Source organism: Sinocyclocheilus rhinocerous, unplaced genomic scaffold, assembly GCF_001515625.1.
Source record: "Sinocyclocheilus rhinocerous isolate Xijiao unplaced genomic scaffold, SAMN03320098_v1.1 scaffold576, whole genome shotgun sequence".
NCBI lineage: Eukaryota > Metazoa > Chordata > Actinopteri > Cypriniformes > Cyprinidae > Sinocyclocheilus > Sinocyclocheilus rhinocerous.
This window is the reverse complement of record NW_015662167.1, coordinates 1,724,355-1,744,340: the sequence shown is the minus strand read 5'-3', so window position 1 is coordinate 1,744,340 and position 19,986 is coordinate 1,724,355. Positions and strand designations below refer to the sequence as shown.

The window sequence follows — 19,986 nt, the reverse complement described above, 5'->3', positions numbered from 1 at the left end:
AAAAAAACCATTCATTTTATTGCAAATAAAAAGAAAAAAAAAAAATTTGAGATGAAATACCATTTGTGAAGTATTTAATTTAGTATAATATATTTAAAAAATAGTCATTATCATACAGTTATTATAAAATAATAATAATAAAAATATACATTTTTGAAATTCCAGAAAAATAACAATTGTATTATATACACCATACAATTTTGGTAAAACTGCCCACAAATAAAGCAAGTAGAGAAAGTATAACAAGAAAACTAAGTGAATGAAGGATATACAGACACATTCAATCAAAATTGCTGTACTATATAATAATAATTGAAATATAGCCCTCTTACCCTTCTATTCTGGTTGGGAAAATGGAACCGAAAGATGTCTGGCTTTCATACTGTTAAAATAATAAATCAAGTGTTAGTGTAATACAAACCAATTTTGTTTTAAGGAATGCCACATCAGACCAAAAATTCACTATTCAATAAATCGGCTCAGAAAACAAAATATATTCACCTTGGCATAACATCTCTCCATATGCCTCAGCGCTACCTTGGGGTTAATAGGGTGACTACAGGACACACAGAAGATCTGAAGGTCTGTGTCTTCACTGTCCGTTTCATTCATAAAGAAATCATTTTTGAGCACAGATTGTTGGCATGGCTATCTGTCTTTGTTGCTGCGGAGGTCAGTGGTCAGAGGGTCATGCTGGATGGTCTGGTGGAGCATCAGGGCCAATAGTCCTGCTCTGTTGGTCATGGCCGTCCTCACATTGCGTTCTTGTTCAAACAACTCATCCAGCTTGTACCACTGTTTGGATGGGAAAGTATGAGTTATATGAAACTAAATTAAGACTACAATGAAAATAAGTTTGGAAGAACTTGACTGACCACTCTGACACGCTCCAGGTCCACCTCCGCCCGTCTTAGTTTCTCCCAGCAGTAATGCTTGTTGCACTTGCGTTTCGAGACCCTGCAATACTCTCCAGTCGGCTCAAACACATTACGCACTAGTGGACATCCACACACCTCATCTGCTGGGACCTGAGAAGAGAAAAACATAGAAGTAATTTACTGAACACAAATCCTGTTATGAAGAGATGTCTGAAGATGCGGTTAGTTTCATTCAGGGGTTTTTCAAGCCTGTCTTGGAGACCCCCAGCACTGTATATTTTGTACGCCCCCCTTATCGGACACACCCAGGTCAGGTCTTGCAGTCTTCTACTAATGAGCTGAGGAGTTGAATCAGGTGTGTTAGATGAGGGAGACAAACAGGTTTGAAAAAGCCTGGTTTAGGTGTTTACACAACACCGTTTTCAACTAAAAACGGAAATGTTATATGCATTTTGGCCATTCATTTACATGACAATGGAGTTTTGGGAGCTTAAAAATGCAAAGTTTCTGAAAACAATACATTATCGTTTCTGTGTAAAAAGTAGCGGATTCTGTTTAGTATTTTGCGGATCCATGTGAACGGGTTGTTTAGACAATGTTGTTGTCTGTACATGAAACTTTTCCAAAATGCAAAGAAAAAAATTCCATTGTAAGTACAATTATTGTTGTGTAAACGTACCCTTAGTTTGAGCAGAAATACTGTGAGACCATCACTAAACTCTCACCTTTGGATCTCTGGAATGTTCTGGACATAAAACTTGGAGTCTCTTGCAGTATGTTTTACTCTGAGGGTTATAAACATCACAGAAGAGTCTTGTTGCCCTAATAGAAGAAAGAAAAAAAATTATATTTATATATATATATATATATATATACTCCATATGCCTCAGCGCTACCTTGGGGTTAATAGGGTGACTACAGGACACACAGAAGATCTGAAGGTCTGTGTCTTCACTGTCCGTTTCATTCACCTGCAAGACAGGACATTAGCTAGCTTACACCAATAAACATGACAAGATCTCTGAAACACACAAATTCCATCTTATACTAATTACTCTACAAAATTCAATGATATTAGCATAAGAAAGTATTACTGGGAACTCACATCCTCATCCTGTTGGACCACCTGCTGCTTGGCTTTGGCAATGATACCCTCGAGCTCGTGGAAACGGCGCTCCATCTCGGCGAGGCGCATCCGAGCAGCCTGCTGCTCCCTGCGGATGCGCTCCAGCTGTTTTTTGCCCTGTTCCTCAGCGATGCAGGGGCTCTGCTGCCACTGCTGGATGCGCTGTGGGAGGATCTCGTAGATGCGGCTGCACAAATCAGCAGATCAATAAATCAACACAATCTTTTCAAAACACATTAAACTGGTATTGGTATAACATTGCGTGACTGTTCCATGCTGCTTGGCTGCACTTAATGAAATAACCTACTTGGTGGCCAGCTTCATGCCACAGTCCTCAGAGCAGTATTTTGAGTTTGGACGTGTTGACTCGATACAGTTCGGCCCCAGACACTGTTGCAAGTCTCCTCCATGTCTGCCATCTCCCCTCTCGCTGTGTCTCAAACGATCACGGTGCTTCTGTTTCTGCTTGTGGCGACGGGACTCTTTCTGTGAAAGACGAGCACAATTATGAGCTGAGCAAACAATTCTGAAGAATGTTAGTAACCAAACAGTTTCTAGTCCTCACTGACTGCCATGGTATTTTGTTGCATACTATAGAACTCAGTGGGGACCAAAAACTGTTTGGTTAACAACATTCTTCAAACTATTTTCTTATATGTTCAACAGAAGAAATAAACTCATACAGGTTAGGAATAACTTGAGGGTGAATAAATGAAAATTTTCATTACTAGGTGAACCATCCCTTCAACCCACATGTTATGCTCTGGTCATTTTGACTTCCTGAAAATGCTAGTTAATATTACTCCAATGGACTAAAATTTTCTTACCTTCTTCATAAAGGGTATAACAGCTTCTACCAAAAAATATTAAATAATGTTTGTGTTTTTTGGGGGGGATTACATTTGTGATGTTCCCAGTCAAAAATGACCAGCCTACAAAAAATTGCTCATAAATTTCTCTTTAAGCTATAATATTACCAAACATTCGTTTTAATCTTTTTATCAACTTGTTTTCTTTTAATTAGCACAGGTTTTATATTTATTTTTGGAACTGATTGATTGTAGGCCTCTCTGAACATTAATCTTTTACACCTCAGTTTCTGAGTGAACATTGCCGTAATTATCCACAATGAATACTTTTCTCATTCAAAATTGAGGTGTGTAAGAGCAAGGAGACCAACAATCAATCAGTTCCAAAAAGAAATACAAAACCTGTACACACTGAAAGAAAAACTGACAAAAAAATTGAATCTAAGATTTGGTGATGATATAGCATATTGACAGATTTACAAGCAATTTTTTTTTTTTTTTTTTAACAATTAATTAATTAATTACAATAAAAAAAAATTAATTTGGTAAAGGATTGTCAGCACAGCACAAGGGTTAAGGAACTGTGTTCCTCATTGTACCTTTTTGTCAATTTTTTTGTCTCTCCTCTTGACGTGCTTGACTTTTATAGCTTTCTTCCGTGGGACAGGGCTGTAAAGTGGGCCGTCTTCATCATCACTGCCCCATGACTTAAAAAAAAAAAAAAAAGAAGGGTGAGGTTTGTCTACGAGTGCTAGACCTAAAGCATCATCCCCATCAAGCATATCTCACAAAAATACTCAGGTTAAAATATATATTCTAACCTGACAAGTTCAAAGAAATGTATATACTAAGTGGTTGTGGTTGAGCTACAGCAATTAGTGGTTACCGCATTTCTGCCCTTGTAATGCTCATATGGCTCCATATCGTTCTCATCATAATCATCTGAGTATCGTCTATCCCTGTGCATTATATTGTCCTTCCTTTCACACAGAGAAAACTCCTCGTCTCGAACACGCAGCATTTTCTGCAAAAACATTGAGAGAGAAAATTAACTACAAAACAAAAACAAAACAATAAACCACCTATCAGTTCCAAAAAGAAATACAAAACCTGTACACAATGAAAGAAAAACTGACAAAAAAATTGAATCTAAGATTTGGTGATGATATAGCATATTGACAGATTTACAAGCAATTTTTTTTTTTTACAATTAATTAATTAATTACAATAATAAAAAAATTAATTTGGTAAAGGATTGTCAGCACAGCACAAGGGTTAAGGAACTGTGTTCCTCATTGTACCTTTTTGTCAATTTTTTTGTCTCTCCTCTTGACGTGCTTGACTTTTATAGCTTTCTTCCGTGGGACAGGGCTGTAAAGTGGGCCGTCTTCATCATCACTGCCCCATGACTTAAAAAAAAAAAAAAAGAAGGGTGAGGTTTGTCTACGAGTGCTAGACCTAAAGCATCATCCCCATCAAGCATATCTCACAAAAATACTCAGGTTAAAATATATATTCTAACCTGACAAGTTCAAAGAAATGTATATACTAAGTGGTTGTGGTTGAGCTACAGCAATTAGTGGTTACCGCATTTCTGCCCTTGTAATGCTCATATGGCTCCATATCGTTCTCATCATAATCATCTGAGTATCGTCTATCCCTGTGCATTATATTGTCCTTCCTTTCACACAGAGAAAACTCCTCGTCTCGAACACGCAGCATTTTCTGCAAAAACATTGAGAGAGAAAATTAACTACAAAACAAAAACAAAACAATAAACCACCTAAATATAAATAAACTTACCCGTGCACGGACAACACACTGCCTTAGACGACATTTCTGACGAATCTTGTTTGGGCCGCCAAATTTCTTCATGTCTTTACAGAAGTCGCATTGACCACAGTCCTCCGTCCTAGTGCAGGGTTCACATTCACCACACATACGGGCAGAGCGCTTCACCTGGAATGCAGTTCGTAGACAATAATATTTTTTACCTTTGTTCTTTAATAAATGTAATAATTACATGCAGGTTTAATGGTGGTTACAAGGTATATTTAAGGGCTGGAGCATTATATATATATAAACTTTATTTAATTTAAACTTATTTAAAATGTTATTTTTATTTTATTATTTTATTAATTTTCATGTTTGAATTTTGTTTTAAAATAAATCAAGTTCCACAATAGTCAAAAATCTAAATAATCAAATGAGATTAAATATAATTTTTGAAGCATTTAATTCAGTGCATATTTCCAAAAATAATTTTGGTCAAATTACCCACCCATAATGCAACAGAGAAAGTGACATCATAAAAGGCAAACTTGGATGGTAAACTTGAGAAACACTAACTTTAGATCCTCGACGCTTATCGATCTTGTACTCTGGAGTGCTGGATCGTTTTTCAACTCTCTCTGGCTCGACGTCTTTATCACGGTTCTTTTTCCGATAGCGTATCAAAAGAGATGGATCCAATTCTAAGAGATGAAGAATATTTTAGAAAGAATTAACACGCATTCTAACACAACATATTATGTTCAAGTGCATGTTTAAATATTTTGAGGTGAAAGTCTTTAGTCACTGACCCTGACACTGTTGGCAGTACCACTCCCTGATCACTTTGGCCATCTTCTCTGTCACATTTATACAGTGACCATGGAACCACTCATTGCAGTTGTCACAACCACTATGGGAAAAGGATTTGATGAAAAATTAAGCACTCTGTTCGGACACATACACTGTCATGTGATACTTTTTGTGAGAACATGGTTGGAGAGATTTGTCTTACATCATGAAGCAGTTTATGTCTGGCTTTCGACAAATGCAGTAGAGAGGAGTATTCTCTGCATCTACTACAGCTCTGTCCATTGCTGGAGTCTGGTCTATATCAGACATCTCGCTGTCCTATGACGACAGAGGCAATACAATGGAAATATCGTGTTTACAAATACATGAGCTATAACAAGCTACACTTAATGGAAATATCAACAGATTCAAAGACGATGGCACCCCACACTGAAAATTAGAAACATTAAATAATAACAAAAACAAAAATAATAAAAAAAATAAAGATTAGATATTCATTTGACACAAAAAGTACTTTTTACATGTTTTGACCACAGTTCAAAATCAGCAAGTCACAATACATACTAGCATGATAGCACACTTGTTAACAACAAATTTGATTACGTTAGCTATTAACCTATTAATATTTACTCCTGTTTACAATACAATTAGTTAAATAATGCGTTGTTTAATTTGCAACAATTGTTTTTAGATAATTTATTTTTGTTTTATTTTGACTGCTCAAGATGCAGCTAAAATGCTATCAGATCATAATAGCAGACTTACCATCACTGCTCCCCGCCTTCTGGAAGATCCGATCAAACAGAGCAAATGAGGACTGATTAAGATAATACCTCACTGCATAAACACGTCTGTATCCTGAATGTTCCGACCTTGATAACAGAAAAATTCCTAACACAATACTACGAATTGAACCGATATTATAAACCTTATAGTTGTTACATCGATCAGTGGCTAACAGCGTCGTTTCGGGTCTGTTTGGGCCGGTTCGGGAAGAGAGTTGCTTGTCATAATAAAAGTCATCACCGGGGAAAAGCTATGTACATTTTCTGAGATTCTATGGTACAGTATAAATACCTAATAATCAATGTGTTTTCAGTAACTGTTTTATAATAAACAACAGCAATAATAGCAATAAAAACAACAACAATATTAACAAGGATACACATTATTATTAATATTAGTAGTAGTAATTATATTATTATTATTATTTAATAATTGTTGTTGTAAATATATTTTATTGCATTTATTTATTGGTAGGGGGTGTGGTGTATGTGCGTCCTATCAACACTATGACATGCTAACGAATGGATAATGATCAGGCAAAGCAACTGCCCCTACAGCGCAAGTAAGAGAAAATCAACCTGGCATCTGACGGACGATGGGATGAAGGTGGTGGTGAAGGTTAGTGAATTTTGAACTTGAACTTTGAAAGTGAACTTGACTGATCAAAGATAACAATAAAAAAAGAGTTTATATGGCATAACTTGGCAATCGTAGAAAATAAGTAGGAAAAGGAAGCAACATTATGTATGTGTGTGTGTATATATATATATATATATATATTAGGTTGACAAAAAAAAAACGATTATAAATATAACATCACTCCTGCTGATATATGTTTCTGTATAAATTTGGCGACACAATACCGCAGTTAATATTGTTTACTTGATGACGAGGTGGTCAGATGTGTTTTACGATAATAATTTGGTCCTCAATTACCTTTGGTGACATTTGAGTTCCAGGAGAGTGTTAAATAATTTGTAATGTTAAATTCTTTGTGATGAGAAATTAATATTATAGCCTACATCGAACATTTTGTTTTAATATCTCTTGTATTTTAATTAATTTAAGGTATCTCAATTAATATCCTGCAAAACTGAACTGTTATTTATTTTTTTCTAAACAAGGTTTTGAGATCTGCTTGAAAATAAGTTTTCCTGGCATCTCTCTGACACAAGGTAAGCAAACATTGGACTAATAGGTTGTTGAAATTTATTGCCCTCTTTACATCTAAGATGCCTCTTATCCCTGTCACACAATATGTTCGCCAAATGGATTGAGATTAATAATAGATTAATGACTCTGGCACTTTTTGCTCCATCAGTACTTTTTATGCTAGGCTTTGTATTTTTTGCATATATATAATATTTTTTATATACTTTGTGCACATCAAATGAATAACTCTAAAATGAATGTCATCAGTAAAAGTAGTCTTGTTTGTCACAAAACAGGGAAAGTGAAACGCATTATTAACTGTTAGTTCCGTAACATAAAAACATGTCAAGTGATCAATTAGCTTTCTCCCTTTACAGTTTACCATTAGTATTTAAAATATGCCACAGACTACAGCACATCTATTTTCTTTGCTTCCTGTTTGAATATTTAATGACATAGTTAAGAGTTCAAATGCTCTGGCATTTTCACTCTACATCTTTACACTTATTCTTCTTGTAGTGAATACAGTGAGAGGAGTTTGAAAAGATGGACTGTGACCATGAGGATGAACACGGTGGCCGGTCACCAACTGGATCGGAATCCAACTTTCGTGAAGATGAGCTGCAAAATAGTTCAGTTCTTAGTACATCAGCTTTTCAACACACTGGTAAGACTTTTCTATTCACTTTTAATACTTCAGTATAGAGGAAAAGAGCAACTAATAGTGTGGTTTATTTATTTTACAGAGTCATCTGATGTAAAAGACTTGGAATCTACTAGAACATGTCTAAAGGATAGTGAATTATCACCAACTGATGAACTTTCTGGGAAGGAAAACTTATGTCTTATTTCCCCTCTTTGCAAATCGAAACCACTAGCATTTGGTAAATGTCCTTCACACTACCATTCGTTTTTTAAACTAACATCCAAATAACTTTATTATTAGAATTTCCATTTTTTTTATAGATGTGCATATCAAAGAAGTCCCAAAAGATGTGACAAAGCAATTTCAGAATGTTCTAAACCCACCTGGCAGTAACATCAGCGATGCTTTTCCTGTCTGCGTTCAGCTAGCCACAAATCATCTTAAAAAGTCACATATCACCGCTTATAAAGCAACACACCGTCATCGCAAAATCAGCCGGTCCTCCACCTCCACACTGAGTCGTATGAGCCTGAAAGCCCCTGTTGAAGGTAAGCAACACCTCAAATTACATTTGACTCAATGAAATGAGGGATTCAATTTTTATGACATCTAATGCATTATAGATGCTGAAATCCTCGCTAGCACGACTGACGAGCTTTCCCTCTTCCTGTCATCTTTTATCGTAATTATGATGATAAATTGATGAGGATGCACACCAAACTTGGTGTGGTGCTGATTAGTAGTATAAAGGCTCTTAAGCTTACAAAACAGGATAGCAGTTTTATGATGAGCTATACTGTTAGCAAAGCTGCTTTATTTGTGGTTACCACATCAATATTTTGTCAGTGATTCAGCCATTAATGGAATATTCTAGGTTCAATACAAGTTAAGCTCAGTCGGCACTTGTGTCATAATAGTGTTGATTAACACAAAAATTAATTTAGACTTTTCTTTAAAAAAAAAAATCAGTGAGTTACTTTACAGTGAGGCACTGTAAAGTAAGTGAATGAGGCCAATCACTGTTTTAATAGTATAGCAACAAGACGTAAACTATTTGTGTTAACATGATTTTATTGTGAAAATCAGTTTCTGACTTTTTTCTGTGTAAAGTTATATAAATGTGAAACCTTTGTTGCTATGACAATGTAATGCTTAAAAAACTGTAAAATTACGATTTAAAGGAATAGTTCACCAAAAGTGAAAATTTGCTGAAAACATACTCACCCTCAGGCTATCCAAGATGTAGATGAGTTTGTTTCTTCATCACAACAGATTTGGAGAAATGTACCATTACACTTGGTCACCAATGGATCCTCTGCAGTGAATGGGTGCCGTCAGAATGAGAGTCCAAACAGCTGATAAAAACATCACAACAATCCACAAGTAATCCACACAACTCCAGTTGATCAGTTAGCATCTTGCGAAGCAAAAAACATAGTCTGTGAAAAATATATCCGTCATTAAGACATTTTAACTTTAAACCATTGCTTCATGGCCATATTGTTTTGGACTGTTTTTGCCTGTAAATGGTGCTTGATCTGAGCATATTTCTCTCCAGAATCACACTAGATGACTTTTTATTGGAGAAAGCATTATTATGGATAGAGGAAGTTAAAATCCTAATGATGGATTTGGCTGTTACAAACAGGCAGCTTTTTACTTCACAAGATGTTAATTGATGGACTGGAGTTGTTTGGATTACTTGTGGATTTTTGTGATGTTTTCATGAGCTGTTTGGACTCTCGGCACCCATTCACTGAGGATCTAATGGTGAGCAAGTGATGCAATGCTACATTTTTCAAATCTTTAGGTGAAACAATCTACAATTTGGATGACCTGAGGGTGGGTACATTTTCAGTAAATTGTCATTTTTAGTTGAACTATACCTTTAAACAGCTTGCAGCTCAAATAATACACAAGATTTAACAGAATTAATGTAAGTGCTTTTATAAAATTATAAGCTGATTATTATAAGGCCTCATATACTTTTAATGTAAATGCCTCACCATAACCTCAATGTGTGCTTTTTAAAAGAAAAGAAAAAAAATACAGATATGAAGTTGAAATAATTTTTTTGTGGTAATCAACATTATGCCACAGATGTCGACTATCTTATCTTGTATTGAATGCAGAATAAACATTTAATCTTAAAAACTTTTTTTTTTGCTTTTTCTTTGCACTTCTAGACCTGTGTGCATCCTTTCTGTTGGCGTGTTTGTTCTGCAAGGTTTGGGATTGCGTGCTGGCCGTTGGTGATGGATGTCAATACTGCGTGGCCTCTATCTGTTCGTCCTTCTGCTCTAACGCATGCTGTTGCGACCCTTCCAATCTGGAGGACTTTATAGATTTTTGCCCATGTTGCAGCTGCACTGAATACATGGAGGCTTGCGGCTGTAGTTGTGGAGAAAACACCTTTGACTGCTCCATTTGCGATCTCTGTCTACAGACGACTGAGTGTCTGGAACTAGGCATGGAACTCTCTCAGCTTCTGTTTCACTAGCTGCTCATGACATCTCACACTCATTTATGTACTACTCATGACAATCACATAAAGCTGGAATGGAATGTAGCAAATGTTATGTGCTGATTTCACAAGCATGTAAATCTGCTGGTTGATTGTGGCTGTGATACTGCACGCCTGCATTTGATACTGCATTAGAGGAAAAAAATCATATGCTGTTTACTTGTCACCTGAACCAGATGATATTGAAATGGTAAAAAGTTTTGTTTTGTATATATATATATATATATATACTCACACACATATATATATATATATATATATACATATGTATATATAATGAAAATAAATTGCTAAAATAAATTTATTGGCTAATTTTGTGTTATGCAACAAATTCATGATATGATTTGGCAATGTGAGATTGCATTATGCTGTTTACTTGTCACCTGAACCAGATGATATTGAAATGGTAAAAAGTTTTGTTTTGTATATATATATATATATAATGAAAATAAATTGCTAAAATAAATTTATTGGCCAATTTTGTGTTATGCAATAATGATTTGGCAATGTGAGACTGCATTATACTAAACATGTTATATTCTGTCCTTGAATTAAAAATATAAAACAGCGGTCTTGATTTTTTTAAAGGTCCTTTGTGTGAAATGAATATGCTTCAATGTATATGAAGAGTTTATTTGCAAAAACAGATAACTGTTTTTATTAATTTTCATAAATCATGTTTTTTTTATTGTGTTATGTTTTTAGTGTGTTTTGTTGTGTTAGTTAGCTGTATTTTTTAGTTATTATTATTTAATCAAAACAACCCAACTGCAGTTTGATTGATATTAATTGGAATGCAGGATTTAAAAAATATATATTTTTGAAGTTATCTGTTTTTGCAAATGAATTCTTCATATGTATACTGTATGCAAGTCAGTGTATACATAAGTACTAGATTTGTTTACCTAGATCATTTGCGCATCAAATCTAGCAGATTAAATTAATTTTGAGATAATACTGGAAGTGAATATGCAAATGGCAAACACTGAAAAACATGTTTAAATAATGTCAATGACATTTGATTTTTTTTCTCATCAGTTTATTTTAGCCAATTAAAGGCCACCAACACACAGGAAAATCCTAATTAAAATACAGTTTCTCTCAATTATAAATTATGTGCTTTGAAAAAACTGGTTTACAAAAAAGAACAACACCTTCCCTTTATTTGAGTACAGATGTAATGAAAGTAAAGGCAATGACACACACCAGCAACAGAACAATAACTGGCCATTTAGTTTTAATGAGTGGAAATATGTCTTAATGCTTATTTCTAACTGCACTGTCAGCAAATGAGACAATAAAAAACATTATTGCTGTGTGACTTCACACAATTAAATCATTTCAAACTTACGTCCCATTCTGTGCCTTTGACAGAAAAAAGGGAAACTGCAATCACATTCACATTCAAGTTTTTAAATATATTTTACAAGTCTGCATTTAGCTTTGAATCATATAGTTTTATATTAAACATTCATTTGAATTGCTGCAGTATTAATAGAGAACAACTTTTAAACCTTTCAAGACTCATTTGTATTCATTTTTCTATATTTACAAACCAAACAAATGACTTTTGTTCCTTTATGCTAAAGGCACAGTTTGATCAGAGAGGACACTTCATTTGGCTTTTACCGGCAGTACTCTTAATGTCATATTTCTGAGCACAACACAGATTTGTAAGTTCATTTTCATAACATTTACATACGCAGGTAAGTGTGTATTTAGCTGCATCTAACAAATTGCTGATTTAGATCTACTGGTTAAAAAAAGCACTTTAGGCAGAGGTAGCTTGTAACATTTTATACCTGAAAAGCTATTTGTGTATGATGTTTATGTGGCTTGTTTCCTTATATCATCCTAAAAATCGGTAACACTTTACGCAAAATTCATTAACACTAGTTAATGCGTCATGGTATCATGAACTAACAATGACCAACAACTTTTACAACATAAATAAATCTTAAATGCTAATTTATAAATATACTACTGTACAGTACATTGTTAATATTAGTCCATAATTACATTTTATTTATACATTTTAAATTTTTAGAATGTATTACTATATATTTTAAAATTAATTAGTATATGTAGAAATGGATGTTTTTTCATGATACCTGATGTATTAAGTAATGCTACTGAATTAATTGAAGATACAAATTTATCTTATTGTAAAGTGTTACCAAAAATCATGTATGAGCACCTGCACCATCACACATTTGTTTAGCAATGTAACATTGAAGAAGGTCAAACTAACTAACCATAAAAGGAAGTGTTGTAAACTAACAAATAAAATGTCGAAATTTCAAACCAGTTAGTAGTAAATATGCAAGTACTTGGCTGAAAGTAAAGCCAGCAAAGAGTGTTAAAAAATAACATTTTCTGATATATGCAGAAATATTGCTTGAACTTTTTCAACATAATATGAATAATGAGTTCATGCTATCAAACAACTGGGAAACATCCCTTTGGTGCGATAAGTGACTACTCACGCCACACTCCAAAATCATATATATATGTGCACTTGCATGCTCTGAATGCAGAGTCTAAAAACACATATCTAAAACAATAATAAACATCACATGATTAAAGCTTAGAGCAACACAGCTATTCATAGAAAGGCTAAAATGTCCTAAACTTTAGCTACAAAAAGGCTAATTGTTTTGGATGTGTTTCGAATTTGGGATAAACCTTTGGGATCTCTGACTGCCTACAAAACTGTGTAATACTATAGTTAAATTATTATTTTTTTTAATTAACTGATATATAGACAGCACAACACGTGGAGTGTTTCCAGGGATAGTCCACCAAAAATGTGGCATTTCTGGAGAACACAAAAGAAGATATTTTGAAGAAAGTTGGTAACCAATCAGCTTTGGTAACCACTGAGTTCATTTCTCAAAATATCTTCTTTCAAGTTCCACAGAAGAAAGAAAGTCATACAGGTTTGGAACAACATGAATTTTCATTTTTGGGTGAACAATCTCTTTAAAATCATCCCATGGCGTCCCACACGAGGAAAAGCTCAGAAACATACATTTTAGTGGTCAGTTCGGTCACAAGTCGTCCTCCATGGCCACACTACTCCTGCGGCTGCAGGTCTTGGAGGCTCCAGAGGACACCGGGGAGAAGAGTGTATCTGAAGGCCTGACGGTGGGCATCGTGCAGCCGTCATCCATCAGAATGTCACTAAGACCCACGTCAGGGTAGAGATCAGAGGCCGAAGCATCGTCCAGCTCCGCAAAGCTAAACGTATCCAGATTGAGAGGGCCGCTTACTGCTGCAGCAGCTGGAGAGCTGGAGGAAGGTATTATGAGGAATGGAGAAGTCTGCGTCATGACTCCATCCATGCTGAGGTGGCTCTGAGATTGGCCTTCCACAAAGCCAGGCTGCATGGACTGGTTTCCTTGTAGTAGCTGTTGCTGAAGGAAGGAAGCGTCTGCGCTCAGGCCTGGAGACATAGCGCTGGAGAGGCCATGATGACGAGCTTGCATCTCTAATTCCTGTGTGCAACAAACAGCAGGGGGTGTTGGAGTCCATCTTTTTACAGGATATCACAGTGTTCAGTTTTGCTGTATTTACATTCACATTTATGTTGATGGCGTGTTCATGCCATCCTGCAGGTGAAATATTGCATAATGGAAAATTAATAAATATTGATAATTTGGTGGAGGAGGTGAAGATATTAGTATGGGATTATGTGTTTTTGGCTACAGACAGGAAATCGAACATCCTTGTTTGGACTTTGTACTGTATTTCAAAATGACTGTTGATCATATACCTGTATGCGGAGCAGCAGGGACTGGTTGGATTGCTCCAGTTTCTTCTGCCTCATCTCAATCTCTTTGGCCCTCTGTTGCTCTTTCTGAAGTTTTCTTATATAATCAACAGAAGCCTTCAAAATGGTTCCTTTGTTCCAGCGCATCTCCCTGCAATTTTAACCAGACAAGATGTAAATAGTATGCAAAAACAGTAATATGGTGAAATATTATTACAATAAAAAAAAAAAATCTTGTTTTAATGTATTTTAAAAAGTATCATTGTTGAAAACAGTTGTGCTGCTTAAAATATTTTTGTGGAAACCATGAATCATTTATTTGGACAGCATTTCTTTGTATTTTATATATCTTTTGTAACATTATAAATGCCTTTACTGTCAATTTTGACCATTTTAATGCATCCTTACTGAATAAAAGCATTAATTTCTTTCTGAAAATAAAGACTGACCCAAACTTTTGAACTTTTTTTTTTTTCATTTTAAAACAAAATAGCAGTAGTTCAAGAGCTGCTGATATGCCATTCAATTTAAAAACAGAATTAAATCACTAAGAGCCTGATGTAAAAATGTTTTTTGCAACATTATGTGTGGTTTCTCTAAAAAAAAAAAAAAAAGTGCCATAAAGCTTCAAGTTTCAAGGAAAGAAACTTACGGATCATTGGATTTGGGTATCATAGCTCCTAATTCCTTTATTCTGTCATTTATGTTGAATCTCCTCCGCCGTTCAACTGCACAAAGCAAAACACTTATTGAGACCAAGCCATGCAATGACACAGTATACAAGCAGTATATTACCAGAGCGTGTGTCTTTTGAACTCACTGAGATTGTGATTATCTTTCTTTTGCCTCTCCTTCATGAAGACCCTGGCCTCTGCGTCTGAAAATAAACAGCTGTTATAACTACCACACTACAAACAACTCAAACAAATGAAATACAGAAGCTGGGCTGAGTAAATCATTACCAGTTAATTCCCATTTAATATTAGGCAGATCTGCTGGACAAGAATTGCTGACGGTGATGGTGGGGGTCGTCATGCCAGGACTGTTGTAGACATCCAGAAGGTTGCCTGGTAGCTAAGATAATAAAATGGAGGAGAAAATGAATCAAAAACCTTTAAAACATTGAACTGCTGCAGCAGGATATGGTGATCACATCAGCCTAAATAATATATCACTTTAGCATTAAGTAAGTATACTACTGTCCAAGCACCTAACAGCAGGATATGGTGATCACATCAGCCTAAATAATATATCACTTTAGCATTAAGTATACTACTGTCCAAGCACCTAGCTATAAATAACCTCTACAAAAATGTGTGACTGTATTATTACATGCAATTCAATTACTGAATTTTTCATAATATTTACACAGATGCAAAAAAAAAAACCTGCAGACAAATTATTATAGTTAACATTATTATTAACTAAAATAACTTTAATTATGTAAATGTTCCTTATACATTATAATGAAATATATTACAAATAAATTACAATAAAAACATTATTTTAGTTTGAAACCGCAGCGATTCAAGATGGAATTCTTTAAGAATAAAGGCTAATAAATTCAAGAATGAGATTGTACCTTTCTTTTCTTTTCATGCTCCCGCAATAAAACTAAAATCCTCATTTTATGTCAATTCACTTTTACTCCTTCCTCCATAAAAAAAAAATCCAAGTTAAATCCTTCACCAGATATTTCCCAAGTTCTTTCTATCCCATGCCAAGCCCCTGCATGCTCTGTACAATCCTCCATTCACAGTCCTTTTTGTGCCCTCCCTGTTGATTCCTGCCTTGCAGGTGTTAGTAAAGTGTAAAATGTTTATGTCGATTGCTGAGGTGCATCCCCATTTATCACCTCCCTCATAAGTGCAGTAGTTAGCACTCACTCTTAAGAGGGGTGGGGACATTTACGTTCCGGAAATAATCTCTCTGTAGCTTTCAAAATGGTTTGTGTTGGTTTACCACAAATACTGCTGCGGTTCAAAGAGGCTTTTATTCAGAACATTGCCGTAATGTTATGGAAGTATCCATCAATAATGAAGACGATCGCTCAGCTTACCGTGTTTGGGAGTTGCAGGCCAGAATCTATCAGTGACATGATGTCATCATTGAAGCTGGATTCAAGGCTGATGATGTCGTCGATTACATCATCCATCTGAGGGGATGCAATCAAGTTTTAGAATGAGTACTGTCATGTAACTGAGTGTTACATAATTAAACAAACTGGGTTATAAACATGTATGTATTTGGGGAACCAATGAACTTGATTCTTAATTCTTAATATATTTCGATAGTTAATGTATTAACTAATGTTAAATAATAAGACCTTATTTTTTAAAGTGTTACTGCTGTTAGGAAGAATATGAATGTACATTTCAGCAGAGATAAGTAAAAAACAGGAAAAAGTGTGAAAAGCCTCCATTAGTATATTTCTCAGCTGGTGGGCAGATATTTTTATAGGGTCGCAGACAGTGTTAAAAATGCAAAATGAACATAATAAAATTTAACTATGCAACAAATAATTGTGCATTTTAGGAGAGTAAAATAGTAAAATAGGCTAAGCAACTTTAAGGGAGGAGAAAACACTTCCGCTGTATTTCTGTGTAAATCCACTGTGTCATTTTAAAGACATTTTTGTTTACTGTTGTATAATAAACAATTCTGATGCTGTGTTTGGTCGTCATTTAATATCCAATATAAAAATATTAAAAAATACTACTTTCGATTTAAGCTTTCCAAACCTGAGAAAAAAAGTGATAAAGGCCTGTTTGCACAAATGACGATGTCGATAACTATAACTATAACTAATACTATAACTAGAACGTTTTTAATAATAGTGGAATTTGAAGTCCACAAAACAAGTATAACAGTAACGACATATAGGAAACAATAAGGTTTTCACATTTTTTTCTAGTTGATGAACAATAAAAACATTGAATCCACTTGGCGTTAAAGAGCTAAAGCAGGGGTGGCGAACGTCAGTCCTGGAGAGCCGCAGCCCTGCAGAGTTTGCTTCAACCCTAATCAAACACACCTGAACAAGCTAATCAAGGTCTGAAGGGTTACGAGAAAGCTACAGGCAGGTGAGTTTTAATTAGGGTTGGAGCTGAACTCTGCAGGGCTGCGGCTCTCCAGGACCGGAGTTCGCCACCACTGAGCTAAAGCATTAAAACTGGCAGACGACATAACAGCAATAGAATGTTTTTGTGCGCCAATGCAGTTTTCATTCTTGGTGTTAACTGGCCTTTAAAGGGTCAGGAAACCCCAGACTACTTTTTTTGAGATTTTAGCAGAGGTGTTTGTGTTGCACATCATAGAGGACCATGTTAGCATCCGTTCATTTTAATTGTTGGAGAAAACTGGTTAATTTGAAGCTTTTTTGCGCTATTTTCATCTTCCGGGTTTAAAATCTACATCGTGTTGACGTCACAATTTGTGACGTGGCAAAGGACTATAGTACAACATGATGCGATTCATTCACTGTGTGTGAGTGTAACCGTTTTTACAGCTCCGTGACACAACCTGTCAAAAGGCTTATATTAATGCAGCAGAATAAGCCTTAAAAGGTGCAACAGCGCGTTCATATATACGTTTTCGATGCAGATAGAGCAAATGGCTGTGCATTTATTTGTGTTTTGAACTCAATGGGAGCGAAATGAAACCTGAAAACCAAAGTTGTCCGTGTTTTCTGTCTCTTCCCCCTCTGCTCCGCAGCGCACCACGCCCACTTTTTTAGCGTTTTTTTAAAACTGTGGTGAGAACTAACCAGTGCTGAAACAGGGGGTTTCATGACCCTTTAAGCAACTTCTACATTTGAATGAGATGATCAGTACACAGCGTATATTTAGATGTGCTTTACCTCTTCTTTGTTGGAGCCCAGGTTAAGATGTGCCATTGGACTGTTGGGAGCACTGCTTGCAGAAGGGCACCTCTCCGGAGCAGAATTTGACTGTGGAACAGGGGATACACCGAGAGTTTGTGTGGCAACTTTATTTCCTAGCGTAGTGGACAAGTACTGCTTCACTTGCTGCCTCTGGGCCTGCTGGATGTGGTATTTAGTTGGGTTTTCAAGATGAGTTTGCACCTACAGCAAAGTAAAAACAGTGGATCAATGGTCACGTAAAGACGTCAGTGACATTTCATGCTCTACACATTGATATGTTTTTGTCCATGCAGTAGTTATAAGTAAGGAAATTGTCACTTTTAATTAAAAAGGGAACTTACACTTGTCTACATTAGATGCATGTGACATGAAACTAAAACTTTAGTGAAGCTGACTACACCGAAGGCTCCCATTGCAACTGTCTGTAATATTTAAAAATATTACTCATTATTAAAGTATTTTTTATTAATTTTTTTTTTTTTTTTTTTTAAATCATAGAATCATTTCTTTTTTTAACCTTTATTTAACCAGGTAAGTCACTGAAGAACAAGTTATTTTTTTTATTTTTTTTCTACAACAGCCTGGCATATAATATAATAAATAATATATTAATAATACATATATACACACACATTATTAAGATTAGTACTATTATAATTTATAATATAATGTAATAGAATATACAGATTAAAAATTTAATTTAAGTAAAATTTTAATGCATTTTAATTCATTTAAACAACTCTTATAACCATTTGTATAGGTTTGTAATAGGTTTGGAAACTATATAACTATAGCATCTTCAAAGTCCACGTCTTTAGCAATTTTCTTTAAAACATTTGTTATATTTCTATTTAGCTATCATTTATTTTTATTTCTATTTTGGTTTTAGTTATTTTAGGACTTCAAATTAAAAAATATATATTTTATTTCCCTTAGTTGTCAAGGCAACATTTTTAATTTCATAATCTAAATTTAGTCTAGCTTAAGTTTCAGGTTTTTCATCTAATATTTATATTTTATTTCAGTTAATGGAAATTATTTTTAATTATTTTTAATTAACAATAACAAAAACTGGCATTTAGATATTTATATTTAACTTCTACCGAGTTTCTTTTTCAATGCTATTTTCATTTTAGCAGTGTTTTGAGTCTAGCTTTAAACTTTCAGCTTTCAGCTGTGTCACAGCCATAGACTGTATAACAAGGCAAGAAACTTTTTTTTAAGAAGAAACATAAAAAGGTCCAAACCCACCTTCAGAACCTCCACCGGTACTTGAGCTGGAGGAGGGCGGGCAGCCATGGGTGGCACCGTGACTGAGATGGCGGGAGTGGACTCTGTAGGACGGAGCTGAGCGGCAGACGCCTGCTGCTGCGCCTCCCTCCTCTCCTGCTCTTGCGCCTGTTCCCGCATCAGCTGTTGCCGTAGCAACACCCGGGATGACATGGCTACGCTGGTTCCACAGGTCAAGTATGAGAAGAATTAACAAGCTGCAATGGTGAAAGCATCAAGAACGTTGGCAATAGTACAAGTAGTATAAAAGGAAATAATGGAAATCACTTCTCCTTTTGGACAATGAAGGGTTAAGAACCAGTGAAATTTAACTGAGCTGAGTCATCCCACTCAGATAGTTGCATTCAAAGAGAAATGTAATACTCTACCAAAGCATGATCAGCAAACAGATTCATCTCTCAGACTTTATATTAATATAAATTATACACACACACACACACAAACACACACACACATATATATATATATATATATATATATACATACATATACATATACATATATACATATACATACATACATATACATATACATACA

General features: G+C 35.1%; 3 protein-coding genes across 3 annotated transcripts in view; 1 reads left to right on the top strand and 2 right to left on the bottom strand.

Annotated features, from left to right (window-relative positions):
• Nucleotides 1-6,388, bottom strand: part of LOC107727863 (CXXC-type zinc finger protein 1-like) — a 7,886-nt gene extending 1,498 nt beyond the window's left edge. The window contains exons 1-12 of the mRNA XM_016537893.1: nucleotides 6,162-6,388; nucleotides 5,599-5,714; nucleotides 5,396-5,496; nucleotides 5,163-5,287; nucleotides 4,617-4,772; nucleotides 4,401-4,538; nucleotides 4,115-4,222; nucleotides 2,312-2,490; nucleotides 1,984-2,191; nucleotides 1,775-1,849; nucleotides 502-537; nucleotides 333-382 (exon numbers count right to left, since the gene is read on the bottom strand). Of these exons, the coding sequence (XP_016393379.1) occupies nucleotides 333-382; nucleotides 502-537; nucleotides 1,775-1,849; nucleotides 1,984-2,191; nucleotides 2,312-2,490; nucleotides 4,115-4,222; nucleotides 4,401-4,538; nucleotides 4,617-4,772; nucleotides 5,163-5,287; nucleotides 5,396-5,496; nucleotides 5,599-5,714; nucleotides 6,162-6,164 (1,295 nt within the window). The 5' untranslated portion in view covers nucleotides 6,165-6,388. The remainder of the gene's footprint in view (nucleotides 1-332; nucleotides 383-501; nucleotides 538-1,774; nucleotides 1,850-1,983; nucleotides 2,192-2,311; nucleotides 2,491-4,114; nucleotides 4,223-4,400; nucleotides 4,539-4,616; nucleotides 4,773-5,162; nucleotides 5,288-5,395; nucleotides 5,497-5,598; nucleotides 5,715-6,161) is intronic.
• Nucleotides 6,389-7,880: 1,492 nt separating this feature from the next.
• Nucleotides 7,881-10,480, top strand: LOC107727811 (uncharacterized). Its single transcript, XM_016537809.1, has 3 exons — nucleotides 7,881-8,001; nucleotides 8,301-8,528; nucleotides 10,167-10,480. Exons 1-3 carry the CDS (start codon nucleotides 7,881-7,883, stop codon nucleotides 10,478-10,480), a joined length of 663 nt encoding a protein of 220 aa, XP_016393295.1.
• Nucleotides 10,481-12,606: 2,126 nt separating this feature from the next.
• LOC107727869 (transcription factor E3-like) lies at nucleotides 12,607-19,818 on the bottom strand. Its single transcript, XM_016537899.1, has 8 exons — nucleotides 19,411-19,818; nucleotides 18,136-18,360; nucleotides 16,336-16,431; nucleotides 15,239-15,350; nucleotides 15,097-15,153; nucleotides 14,929-15,004; nucleotides 14,280-14,427; nucleotides 12,607-14,001 (listed from the first exon to the last, which is right to left on the bottom strand). The coding sequence occupies exons 1-8, from the start codon at nucleotides 19,600-19,602 to the stop codon at nucleotides 13,555-13,557; spliced, it is 1,353 nt and encodes a 450-aa protein (XP_016393385.1). The 5' UTR covers nucleotides 19,603-19,818; the 3' UTR covers nucleotides 12,607-13,554.
• Between the last annotated feature and the right edge of the window lie 168 nt (nucleotides 19,819-19,986).

Bases quoted from the DNA above. Each gene is read 5' to 3' on its own strand.
- LOC107727811 (XM_016537809.1), top strand. From the start codon at position 7,881: ATGGACTGTGACCATGAGGATGAACACGGTGGCCGGTCACCAACTGGA. The intron at 8,002-8,300 runs GTAAGACTTTTC...TTTTTTTTATAG, and splicing joins ATCAGCTTTTCAACACACTG to ATGTGCATATCAAAGAAGTC. The intron at 8,529-10,166 runs GTAAGCAACACC...TTGCACTTCTAG, and splicing joins CCTGAAAGCCCCTGTTGAAG to ACCTGTGTGCATCCTTTCTG.
- LOC107727869 (XM_016537899.1), bottom strand. From the start codon at position 19,602: ATGTCATCCCGGGTGTTGCTACGGCAACAGCTGATGCGGGAACAGGCG. The intron at 16,432-18,135 runs GTAAAGCACATC...GCATCCCCTCAG, and splicing joins TGGGCTCCAACAAAGAAGAG to ATGGATGATGTAATCGACGA. The intron at 14,428-14,928 runs GTAAGTTTCTTT...TTAAAATTGCAG, and splicing joins ATACCCAAATCCAATGATCC to GGAGATGCGCTGGAACAAAG.